Genomic DNA, 12,266 nt, shown 5'->3' with positions numbered 1-12,266 from the left:
AAATGGCCCAAGTGTTTCACAGAGAAGTTAAAATGAACATTGTGCTTAAGTGAGAGCATTAGAAAAGATGATCAAAGGCAGGGTTGGTTTTGAAACTGTGTTTAAAGGCTGCGAGAGGGGAAGCATGCAGAAGGGTGTAGAGAGGGGGTTCTAGGAATTACAGCTGAGAAAGCTGACAGCTCTGCACTGATGGTGGAAGGGGAAAAGGGAAGGATGCAGACGTGCCTCAAATTAGGAAAGTGAAGTGCCTGAGTCAGGGCATAATGATGGAGAATGTCACAGAGGCCCATGTCTTGAACCCCTCTCTCCTATCCCCATCTCTCCTATCCTCATGCCTCCTTTCGTTTCTTCTCTCTCAGATACTCTGCCCTCCCAAATCCCAACCCCAATTTTTCAGTACTGCTTGACCTTCTGACTCTCCTGCCACTGCCCCAGGCTTGGCTCCCTTAGATAACCATAAAGCTTCCTTCTGTGTCTCTCTTGGCAGCCTCTGAAGGGTCCATCAAGCCTCGATCCTCATTCATTATGAGCTGCAATCCCCAACTGCTCCATCCTACTCTATTACTGATCTTCCTACCCAATGTACCTGCTGAGGGCTTGCTAATCTTCTCCTTGTCAAACTCACCCCTTCCATTGCTGACCCTGTGGATTCTGACAGAGAATTAGCTACTACCCACCCACCCCAACCCCGCCCAGCATCTCCCTCCCAGAATGTCTGTTCCTTGTGAACAAGATACTAGATGCTTACCATTCATTAGTTTATCATGAATTATTACATTGATAACATTGCCTTAATGGAAACCTGACTGTGGGTGATGACAACTTCCCCCTAAATGAAAGCCACTGCATCTGTTGTATGATTGCCTTTTTTTACTGATGTCTTTTTAAGATCTTAGTATGCTAATGAGCTATGTACCAGGATGTAGTCATGTGACTCAGAGCCAGAGTCACTCTGCAACCGCAACACCTGGAGGAAGGTTCTGTAAATAGTTTGCTCTGTACTGTATATATTAATTTAGCTATAATAAACCTGTGAGATCTACAGCAAACTGAAGATCTCATTTATATTGCATCAGACAACATAAAGAACTCATTGCAGCACCTGGCTATACCTTCCACCACTTGCCCCACCAAGGCTGTCAAGATGGCAGCATGGGGGCTGTTATCATGAAATCACACCTTGGCCTGTCCCCTTACTCCTCTAACACTTTCTCCTCCTTTAAGCATCTCACCTTGTTCTGTTGCTTTTTTCTTTCCACCGCTGCACAGAGCGACTTCTCATCCCTGGTGATTTCAACCTCCATCTCAACTCACCATACTCTCTCTCCTCTGAGTTCATTGCCATCTTATCCTACTTTAATCCCTCCCTCCATGTAAACTCCCCAACCCATGCTTATGGTCAGCCCCTTGACCTTGCAACTTCATGTGGTGTTGGTACTTCCATCATATCAATCACAGGTAAGGCCATCTCTGATCACTTCCTTGTTTCACTCTGCACCCACATCACTCATCCCCGTCCCAATGCGAGTTCGTTCTGGATCCTCCCCTGGAAAAGACCACCCCCAATTCACTTACAACTGCAATTTCAAAATTCCAAGTGTCTAACCTTTGGCTCTCCTTTCACCATGACATTTCTGCAGTCATTGATTAACTCAACCACAGCCTCACCTCCACTTTTAATGCCCTAGACCCCAATAAACCCATTATTCTCTCTCACCTTGACCACTCCATCTCATACAGCCCTCATCTACGATCACTAAAGTTCAAGGAACATAGACTTGTATGGATATGGCGAACAACAGGTTTAGCCATTCACTACCAGATCTGGCTGGGCCACATAAAGTACTGTCACGTCTTGCTCTCATCTACCAAAACTGCTCACTACTCCAGGATCATCCTGGAATGTGAAAATAACTCCCCTGGTTCCTGATGGCCTCTTTGCTCCTGTGTCCAACTAACTTCCAAAAGCTAACTGCTTTCTCTGATTCCAACTGCTTTCCCAAAAGTCAACTGCTTTTCAAAAAGCCATCTGCTTGTCTGTTCGCAAGCACACAGATCAAAACACCGACAGGCACCCCCTGCATCATCTAACTCCATAGCAATGTTATACATATGGGATGTCCCAGATTGCAATTTAAACTAATTATATCCAACTCCCAAAACATCTCTCTGATTCCCAATACTCACATGAATAATTCATATTGCTAACAATGACAGAACAAATTCTTCTAGACTTCCGTTCCAACTGCCAATTAAATGAGGCTACCTGTGGTTTTATGGCTCTCATCTCTTTAACTCTGTCTCTGTAAGTACTCATGGAGAGATTTTTGAACTTTAAATCTTGGGTGGGCTGCAACCTTTTAAATTCTTACAGCAACACATTTAATTTCCCAAAACTAAAAGTGACTTCTAAAATATTAATAGAAACCATGAACCAGGTTATTGTAACAACCTTCAAAGATTGATGCACATGCACCCCCAGGTTCCTCTGTTCCTGCACATTCTTTAGAATTGTGCCATTAAGTATATAGTGTCTCTCCCTATTCCTTCTGCCAAAATGTATCACCTCACACTTGTCAGTATTAAATTCACTCTGCCACCTGTCTGCCCATTCTGCTAGCCTATCTATGTCCTGTTGCAGGCAGTTCTTATCATCTTCACTATTTGCCACACCTCTGAGTTTGGTATCATCGGAAAATTTTTAAATTCGACTCTGTATTCCAAGATCCCAAATGATTTGCAGCTAGCAAAAAAAGCACTGACCTTTGGGGAACACCACTATCTATCATCCTCCAATCTGAAAAACAACCATTTACCATTACTCACTGACCGGAATTTTGCGCCACCCAACAGGAGCGGGCTGGTGGCGGGGGTAGAGGGGGGGGGCCATAACATTGCTGGGGAGGCGCCATTCCTGACGCCGTCCCACCCCCCTGCTGCAATTTTACCAGGAGTGGCGGCGAGTAACGACCTGCCCGCCCTAGGCTAATCACAGCCCTTCAGTGGTCAATTAACTGCTACTTAAGGGCCTCCTCCCACCACCACTGGTAAAATATCAGCAGTGGGTGGGCGCCTTAGGCCCCACAGAAGGCCGCCAGGTATATCCTGGCAACTTCCTTGCGGGCTTGGGGGTTGGGGGCCTCCTAATCAGGCACCCTTTACCCCACAGAGGGCCCCTCCAAGCCCCAACCGCCCCCTGTAAAATAAAGTCCCCCTTTCCCAACTGACACCCCTTGCCTTGCCGGGGCCTGGCCGATTGTCTCCAGTGAGGCCCCAAAACCTACTTCTCTTCCGGGGCCGACGTTCATGATCCTATTGTTGGCTGGGTGCAGTCCCAGCAGTGGCCACCTCTCCCACTGACTTTGCTGGGACTGAGAGCTGCTGGCCCGCTGATTGGCCGGCAGCTGTTGGAGGTGGGACTTCCTGCTTCAGAGCGATGGATGTCTCGCCCAAGTCCAATTAAGGGCCCGGGGAGCGTAAATTCCTGGCGTGGCTCCCAGGCCCGGCGGAGGCGGTCTCGCCCCCGACTTTTTGGCCGGCGGGCGAGATGTCCCGCTCAACATAAAATTCCGGCCGCTGTTTTCCATTCTGAAGCCAATTTTTTATCCAATTCAACATTGACCCTCATATTCCATGAGCTTCAATTTTGTTAACCAGCATTTTATGTAGTACTTTATCAAACACTTTCTTAAAATCCAAATAGACAACATCCACTGCATTCCTTTCATCAACCTTCTCTGTACTTCATCAAAAAATTCAATTAGTTAAGCGTGATCTCCCTTTTACAAATCCGTGTCCATGAGATCCACTTCCTGCTCCCTCAACCCTATTTCCACTAAATTGCTGACCACTCAACTTCCTTTCCTGGCTCCCATGTTAACTGATATTGTCAACGGTTCTGTCTCTTCAGATACTGCCCCCCTCTCCTTCACCTCTCATCACCCCTCTCCTCAAAACAACGAACCGTTGATCCCTCCCTCCTTGCAAACTACCACCCCATCTGTAACTCCCTTTTCCTCTGCAAAGTCCTTGAATGCATTATCACCCCCTAAATCAGTATCCATCTTACTCGGAACACTATGTTTGAATGCCGGCAATCAGGTTTCCATCACTGCCACAGTACTAAAGCAGCTCTTATCAAAGTCACAAATGACATCCTATGTGACTGTGACAAAGGTAAACTATCCTTCCTCATCCTTCTCGACCGGTCTGCAGCCTTTGACACAGTTGACCACACCATCTTCCTCCAATGCTACTCCACTGTCATCCAGCTGGGTGGGACTGGTCTCGCCTGGTTCCATTCTTATGTAGCTAATCGTAGCCAGAGAATCACCTGCAATGCTTCTCTACCTGCTCCCACACCATTACCTCTGGTGTCCCCCAAGGATTTATCCTTGGCCCCCTCCTATTTCTCACCTCCATCCTTCCTTTTGACGATATCATCCAAAAACAAATGTTTTCACATGTACATTGACAACACCCAGCTTTACCTCGCCAGCCCCTCTCTCAACTCTTCCACTGCTGCTAAATTCTCAGACTGCTTGTGTGAAATCCAGTACAGGATGAGCAGAAATTTCATCCAATTAAATATTGGCAAGACCAAAGCCATTGTTTTTGGTCCCTGCCTCAAACTCCATTCTCTAGGCACTGACTCCATCCCTCTCCCTGGCAACTGTATGAGACTGAACTAGTCTGTTCACAACTTTTGTGTCATACATACTTGACCCACAGATAAACTTCTGAACACATATCCATACTGTCACTAAACCTACCTATTTCCACCTGACTTCGTCCCTGTCTCAGCTCAATTGCTGCTGAAACCCTCATACATGTTACCTCAAGACTTGACTATTCCAATGCACTCTTAGCTGACCTCCCACATTCTATCCTCTGCAAACTTGAGGCAATTCAAAACTCTGCTGCCCATGTCCTTACACCAAGTCCTGTTCACCCATTACCCCTGTGTTCACGAATCCACGTTGTTTCCTGGTAAGCAACGCTTCAATTTTAAAATTCACATCTTGATTTTCAAATCCCCCTCATGGCCTTGCCACGATATCTCTGTAATATCCTTCAGCCCCACAACCTTCTGAGATATTTATGCACCTCTAATTCTGGCCTCTTGAGCATCAATGATTTTAATTGTGCCACCATTGGTGGTCATGCCTTCAACTGTCTAGGCCGAAGGCTCTGGAATTCCCTCCCTAAACTGCTCCGCCTCTCTTTCCTCCTTAAAATCTGCCTCTATGACCAAACTTTTGTTCATCTGCCCTAATATCTCTTTATGCAGCTCAGTGTCAAATCTTTGCTTTATAATGCGCCTGTGAAGTTCCTTGGGACATGTTATTACATAAAAGGCACTATACAAATGCAAGTTGTTATTGTTAAGATAAATGACCATCTAGTGTGCATTCAATGGTTGAGGAGATCAGGGAGAACACCTGAATCTAGAGAACTCCCTGATCTTGTGATAGCATGATGGAATCTTTAACATCCACCAGAACGTAGAGGAGTGGCAAACAGTGAGGATGATACAAATTGACTACATCAGGACATAGATAGGCTGGTAGATAGGCTAGCAGAATGGGCAGATAAGCGGCAGATGGAATTTAATACAGAGAAATGTGAGGTGATGCATTTTGGCAGAAGGGATGGGGAGGGGCCCTAAAGACTTAATGGCGCAGTTCTAAAGAGTGTGCAGGGGCAGAGGGATCTGGGGGTGCATGAGCATAGATCTTTGAAGGTTGTAGGACATATTGAGAGAGTGGTCAGAAAAACATATGGGATTTTGGGCTTCATAAATAGAAGTATTGAGTACAAAAACAGGGAAGTGAAGTTATGCTGAACCTTTATAAGGCTCTGGTTAGGCCCCAACTGGAGTATTGTGTCCAGTTTTGGTCACCCCAATTTAGGAATGATATGAGGGTCCTTGAGAGGGTGCAGAGGCGCTTTGCCAGAATGGTTCCAAGGATGAAGGATTTTAGCTACAATTTAGCTTGGAGAAGCTGGGGTTGTTCTTGGAGCAAAGGAGATTGCAGGGAGATTTGATAGAGGTGTACAACATTATGACAAGTAGGCAAAGGTAGACAAAGAAAAACTGTTCCATTCGCTGATGGTACAAGGACTAGGGGACAAAGATTTAAGGTTTTGGGCAAGAGATGCAGAGGGAATGTGAGGAAAAATCATTTTATGCAGCGGGTGGTAATGACCTGAAACTCCCTGCCTACAAGGGTGGTGGAAGCAGAGTCATCAATGATTTCAAAAGGAAATTGGATGGGCACTTGAAAGAACTAAACTTGAGTAATACGGGGATAAAGCGGGGAAATGGGACTGACTGGATTGCTCTGTGGAGAGCCAGCATGGACTCGATGGGCTAAATGGCCTCCTTCTGTACCTTAAATGGCTCTATGGCTGGAATTTTACGCCCCCCCCAAAGAGCGGGGTGGGGGGGTGGGGGGTAAAATAGAGTGGGAGGCTGGGAGGGGCCTTTCCCGACCCGCTCCTGCCTTCACCGCCACTTTATGCAGGGCAGCGGCAGTGAAAAACAGCCCGCACACCCCAAGTCAATCTAGGCCCTTATGTGGCCACTTAAGGGACTCCACCCGCTGCCACAGGGATTTTACCTGTGGCTAGTCGGGCGACCCAGGCCCGAGAAAAGCCACCTGACAAAAGCAGGCTGAGGCCTGGGTGGGGGCCCTCAATTGCCCCAACCACCCCCAACACCCAACACGCCCCCATCCCCCCAATCGTCCACCCTTGCCTCGCCGGGCCCGACCGATCACCCCTGGGGAGGCAACAAAAACTTACCTGCGTTCCAGGCCTCCCCAACATCATCATCTTGACGCTGGGCTGCAGTCCCAGCAGGGGCCGCCACTGCCAGTGACCCTGCTGGGACAGAGAGCTGCCAACCCGCTGATTGCCCAGCATCTCCATTAGACAGGACTTCCTGCCTCAAGCGGGTGGAAGTCCCACCTCAGAACAATTAAAGGCCTGGGAACTGCAAAATGAGGTTCGGATCCCCAGGCCAGGTAGAAGCGGGTTCGCCACTGACTTTTCAGTGGGTGGATGGATCCCATCCGCCGAGGGAAAAATCCCAGCCTATGACTCTATGAAGCCTCAGTTTACTATCTTATCTGGGGTACAGCAACTACAGCAATGTAGCCCTTTCTCCATCTACACTAGAGTGTCAATCTAAATTATATGCTCAGGTTCTGAAGTGTGGCATAAACCCATGGTTTTCTGATTCAAAGGCAAGAATGCCCTCAACTAAGCCAAGCTGGCAGCCAGTGCAAGAACAATATGATTTATTTCAGTATAATTTCCTGCATTCCATTCTTTTTATCTCTTACAACATACCACATTGATTTTGCTTAAATTAAAATGTCTTCCCAAGAACAGAATGATTTGTTTTTATGCAGTCAGATTGAAATCTTTAATGTCAGTGACTTTGATGATGCAATTTCCTTGCAGGCCAACAGTAATTTATCTCTTGAAGGTAAAGTCAATGTGTCGGAGGCAGAGAGCATTCTTCAATATCAGCAATATATTTTTGGTGACTTTACTGAGAGACTGTGGGCATACTTGACGATTCAACAACTTTTAAAACAAAGGTAAAGTAGGGATTTCTTGCTTTCTACAAAATTGCACCATTGATGATTAGCAAGCAGAACAGACCGAGTTCCCATTTGAAAGGATTTCTGAGCAGTTTAACATAAATAACACAATATGCTTTGATCAAAAAAGAGAATATAGTGTGGTTGGCAATCTAAGCTAAGGCAGCAGTGGGGAACTACAATTGGCCCTCAGCATCTCTACAGCTGGGAAGGGGAAATGTTAGACAAATTGCTCTTTTTAACCATTATCAAAAGTCCCTGATGTGGATATTGGTAGCATTGTGGTTATGTGCAGCAAGGTTAGACTCAGACCAAAGAAGTTGCATCATTCCAAGCAGAAGGGCCACCCGCGCATCAACACGAACAGAATTTCTCACCCACAGCTGTTACAAAAATTTCTAAAGCTACTAAATATCATCACCTCATTCCATGACAATATGAAAGGCACCATTCAACATGGTGGCTCCTCATCAGACCCCTTTCCTATCCTGAGTGGCATGAAACAGGGCTGTGCTCTCGCACCCACACTTTTTGGGATTTTCTTCTCCCTGCTGCTTTCACATGCGTTCAAGTCCTCTGAAGAAGAAATTTTCCTCCACACAAGATCAGGGGGCAGGTTGTTCAGCCTTGCCCGTCTAAGAGCGAAGTCCAAAGTACGGAAAGTCCTCATCAGGGAACTCCTCTTTGCTGACGATGCTGCTTTAACATCTCACACTGAAGAGTGCCTGCAGAGTCTCATCGACAGGTTTGCGGCTGCCTGCAATGAATCTGGCCTAACTATCAGCCTCAAGAAAACGAAGATCATGGGGCAGGACGTCAGAAATGCTCCATCCATCAATATTGGCAACCACGCTCTGGAAGTGGTTCAAGAGTTCACCTACCTCGGCTCAACTATCACCAGTAACCTGTCTCTCGATGCAGAAATCAACAAGCGCATGGGAAAGGCTTCCACTGCTATGTCCAGACTGGCCAAGAGAATGTGGGAAAATGGCGCACTGACACGGAACACAAAAGTCCAAGTGTATCAAGCCTGTGTCCTCAGTACCTTGCTCTATGGCAGCGAGGCCTGGACAACGTATGTCAGCCAAGAGCGACGTCTCAATTCATTCCATCTTCGCTGCCTCCGGAGAATACTTGGCATCAGGTGGCAGGACCGTATCTCCAACACAGAAGTCCTCGAGGCGGCCAACATCCCCAGCTCATACACACTACTGAGTCAGTGGCGCTTGAGATGGCTTGGCCATGTGAGCCGCATGGAAGATGGCAGGATCCCCAAAGACACATTGTACAGTGAGCTCGCCACTGGTATCACACCCACCGGCCGTCCATGTCTCCGCTTTAAAGACGTCTGCAAACGCGACATGAAATCCTGTGACATTGATCACAAGTCGTGGGAGTCAGTTGCCAGCGATCGCCAGAGCTGGCGGGCAGCCATAAAGGCGGGGCTAAAGTGTGGCGAGTCGAAGAGACTTAGCAGTTGGCAGGAAAAAAGACAGAGGCGCAAGGGGAGAGCCAACTGTGTAACAGCCCCGACAAACACGTTTTTCTGCAGCACCTGTGGAAGAGCCTGTCACTCTAGAATTGGCCTTTATAGCCACTCCAGGCGCTGCTCCACACACCACTGACCACCTCCAGGTGCTTACCCATTGTCTCTCGAGATAAGGAGGCCAAAGAAGAGTGGTTATGTTAAAGCCTGGACTAATAATCAAAGATATGAGTTAAAATCCCATCATGGTAGCTGGTGAGTTTACATTCAGTTAATTAATTTTTGGAATAAAAAATTCATGTCAGTAATGGTGACCATGAAACTATCTGGTGAAGCTACAACACAGGATGGCATGCATGCTAAACAGCAGAAGCAGCATATGAGAGACAGAGCTAAGTGATTACCACAACCAGTGGATCAGATCAAAGCTCTGTGGTCCTACCACAGCCGTTCATGAATGGTTGTGGACAAATAAGTAACTAACAGGAGGAGGAGGCTTCATAAACATCCCTGTCCTCAATGATGGCAGAGAACAGCATGGAAGTGCAAAGGACAAGACTGAAGCATTTGCAACCATCTTCAGCCAGAAGTGCCGTGTGGATGATCCATCTTGACCTCTTTTTTTTTTATTGGTTTCATGGGATATGGGCGTCGCTGGCAAGGCCAGCATTTGTTGCCCATCCCTAATTGCCCTTGAGAAGGTGATGGTGAGCTGCCTTCTTGAACTGCTGCAGTCCATCTGGTGCAGGTACACCCACAAAGCTGTTAGGGAGGGAGTTCCAGGACTTTGATCCAGCGACAGTGAAGGAACAGTGATATCGTTCCAAGTCAGGATGGTGTGTGGCTTGGACGGGAACTTGCAGGTGCTGGTGTTCCCACATGTCTACTGCCCTTGTCCTTCTAGGTGGGAGAGGTCACGGGTTTGGAAGGTGCTGTCGCAGGAAGAGTGATGAGTTGCTGCAGTGTATCTTGTATATGGTACACGTAGCTGCCACTGTGCATCGGTGGTGGAGGAAGTGAATGTTGAAGATGGTGGATTGGATGCTTATCAAGCGGGCTGCTTTGTCGTGGATGGTGTCGAGCTTCCTAAGTGTTGTTGAAGCTGTACTCATCCAGGCAAGTGAACAGTATTCCATCACATTCCTGACTTATGCCTTGTGGATGGTGGACAGGCTTTAGTGAGTCAATAGGTGGGTTACTTGCTGCAGAATTCCCAGCCTCTGACCTGCTCTAGTAGCCACAGTATTTATGTGGCTCCTCCAGTTCAGTTCTGGTCAATGGTAACCCCCAGGATGTTGATAGAGGGGGATTCAGCGATGGTAATGCCATTGAATGTCAAGGGGAGATGGTTAGATTCTCTTGTTGGCGATTGTCATTGTCTAGCATTTGTGTGGCGCGAATGTTGCTTGCCACTTATCAGACCAAGCCTGGATGTTGTTCAAATCTTGCTATATATGGACACAGACTGCTTCAGTATCCGAGGAGATGTAAATGGTACTGAACATTGTACAATCATCAGCGAGCATCCCTATTTTCTGACCTTATGATGGAGGGAAGGTCATTGATAAAGCAGCTGAAGATGGTTGGGCCTAGGACATTACCCTGAGGAACTCCTGCAGAAATGTCCTGGGACTGAGATGATTGGTACAACCATCTTCCATTGTGCCAGGTATGACTCCAACCAGTGAAGAGATTCCCCCCACCGATTCCCATTGATTTCAATTTGGCTAGGTCTCCTTGATGCCACACTTGGTCAAATGCTGCCTTGATATCACTTTCACCTCACCTCTTAAGTTCATCTCTTTTGTCCATGTTTGGACCAAGGCTGTAATGAGGTCTGCAGCTGAATGGCCCTGGCGGAACCCAAACTGAGCATCAGTGCGAAGGTTATTGCTGTGTAAGTGCCACTTTATAGCATTGATAATGACACTTTCCATCACTTTGCTGATGATCGAGAGTAGATTGATGGAGCGGTAATTGACTAGATGTATTTGTCCTGTTTTTTGTGGACAGGACATACCTGGGCAATTTTCCACATTGTTGGGTAGATGCCAGTGTTGTAGCTGTACTAGAACAGCTTGGCTGGAGGCGCAGCTAGTTCTGAAGCAGAAGTTCCTCTCCAAGTCAAACACCATCCTGACTCAGAAATATATCGCCGACCCTTCATCGTCACTGGGTCAAAATCCTGGAAATCCCTTCCTAATAGCACTATGATGTACTTACACCACACGGACTGCATCAGTTCAAGAAGGCAGCTCACCACCACCTTGTTAAGGCAATTAGGGATAGCAATATTGTTGGCCATGCCAGCGATGCTCACATCCCATGAATGAATTAAAAAAAAGTATTTGCACAGATGGGGATAAGAATAGTATTGGATCCACTGTGAAGACCCCATGGACAAATAGCCTACCAACACTAACTGTCCAGTCTCTCCAATGAAGAATGGCTGTTCGGGGAATTTGTTCCTACCTTTGAAAGTATACCCAAACACATGTCATTGCTTTCAGAAGAGGAGGCGTAAAGGAGGAAATTGGACAGAAAGTTGGACGAAAGAAAAATTGATTGATGGTTTGTTGAAACAGTTCATAACGGTGCATATTCTGTTTCCATATTCAGAGTTGCAGCAGGTGCAGAGGAAAAGAAAATACTCAGAGACAGAGCCTTGGAACTTTCGCTAAAGTACAGTTTTGTAACCCCACTAACTTCAATGGTTGTGACTAAACCAGAAGAGAACAAAATGGATGTAGTCCTCATGGCTGACAAACCCATTGAAAATGGTAACCTTTGTGTTCAGTTCTTTGGTTTAAATTGCTCTTTTATGTTATCGTTTAAACTTTCAACAAGACATTAGTCATAGTTTCTACAGAGGAAATATTTATCATAGAAAATATTTTGAGAGTGATTTTGCCTCAAAAATACTTCTGGTGATTACAGCCAATGTACTTAATAGGTTCATAAGACATTCCTCATGTTATTTTAAAGCCTCAAACACAATAATTAATTCATTGGTATTGCCATGGTAATACCTAGACTTGTTTGTTCTTGCAATATTTGCACTTCCCAGGAATGTAATAATTAACCACAATAAAAATGTAGAGAGCAGTAGTTAAAGCAACATGTCTAACCTGGGGTAGATAGTTTAAAATGACATTATTTGGGGCACA

The 12,266-nt window shown here is 46.3% G+C and overlaps 1 protein-coding gene across 4 annotated transcripts in view; it reads left to right on the top strand.

Annotated features, from left to right (window-relative positions):
- Nucleotides 1-12,266, top strand: part of LOC137380176 (inter-alpha-trypsin inhibitor heavy chain H3-like) — a 79,264-nt gene that overhangs the window by 36,368 nt on the left and 30,630 nt on the right. For all 4 annotated transcript variants that reach the window (XM_068051938.1, XM_068051936.1, XM_068051937.1 and 1 more), the window contains exons 14-15: nucleotides 7,471-7,610; nucleotides 11,719-11,879. In XM_068051938.1, coding sequence (XP_067908039.1) covers nucleotides 7,471-7,610; nucleotides 11,719-11,879 — 301 coding nt within the window. The remainder of the gene's footprint in view (nucleotides 1-7,470; nucleotides 7,611-11,718; nucleotides 11,880-12,266) is intronic.

Source organism: Heterodontus francisci, chromosome 19 (assembly GCF_036365525.1).
Source record: "Heterodontus francisci isolate sHetFra1 chromosome 19, sHetFra1.hap1, whole genome shotgun sequence".
NCBI classification, from domain to species: domain Eukaryota; kingdom Metazoa; phylum Chordata; class Chondrichthyes; order Heterodontiformes; family Heterodontidae; genus Heterodontus; species Heterodontus francisci.
Note: the sequence above shows the minus strand (reverse complement) of the source record. Positions and strands in the feature narration are given on the sequence as shown.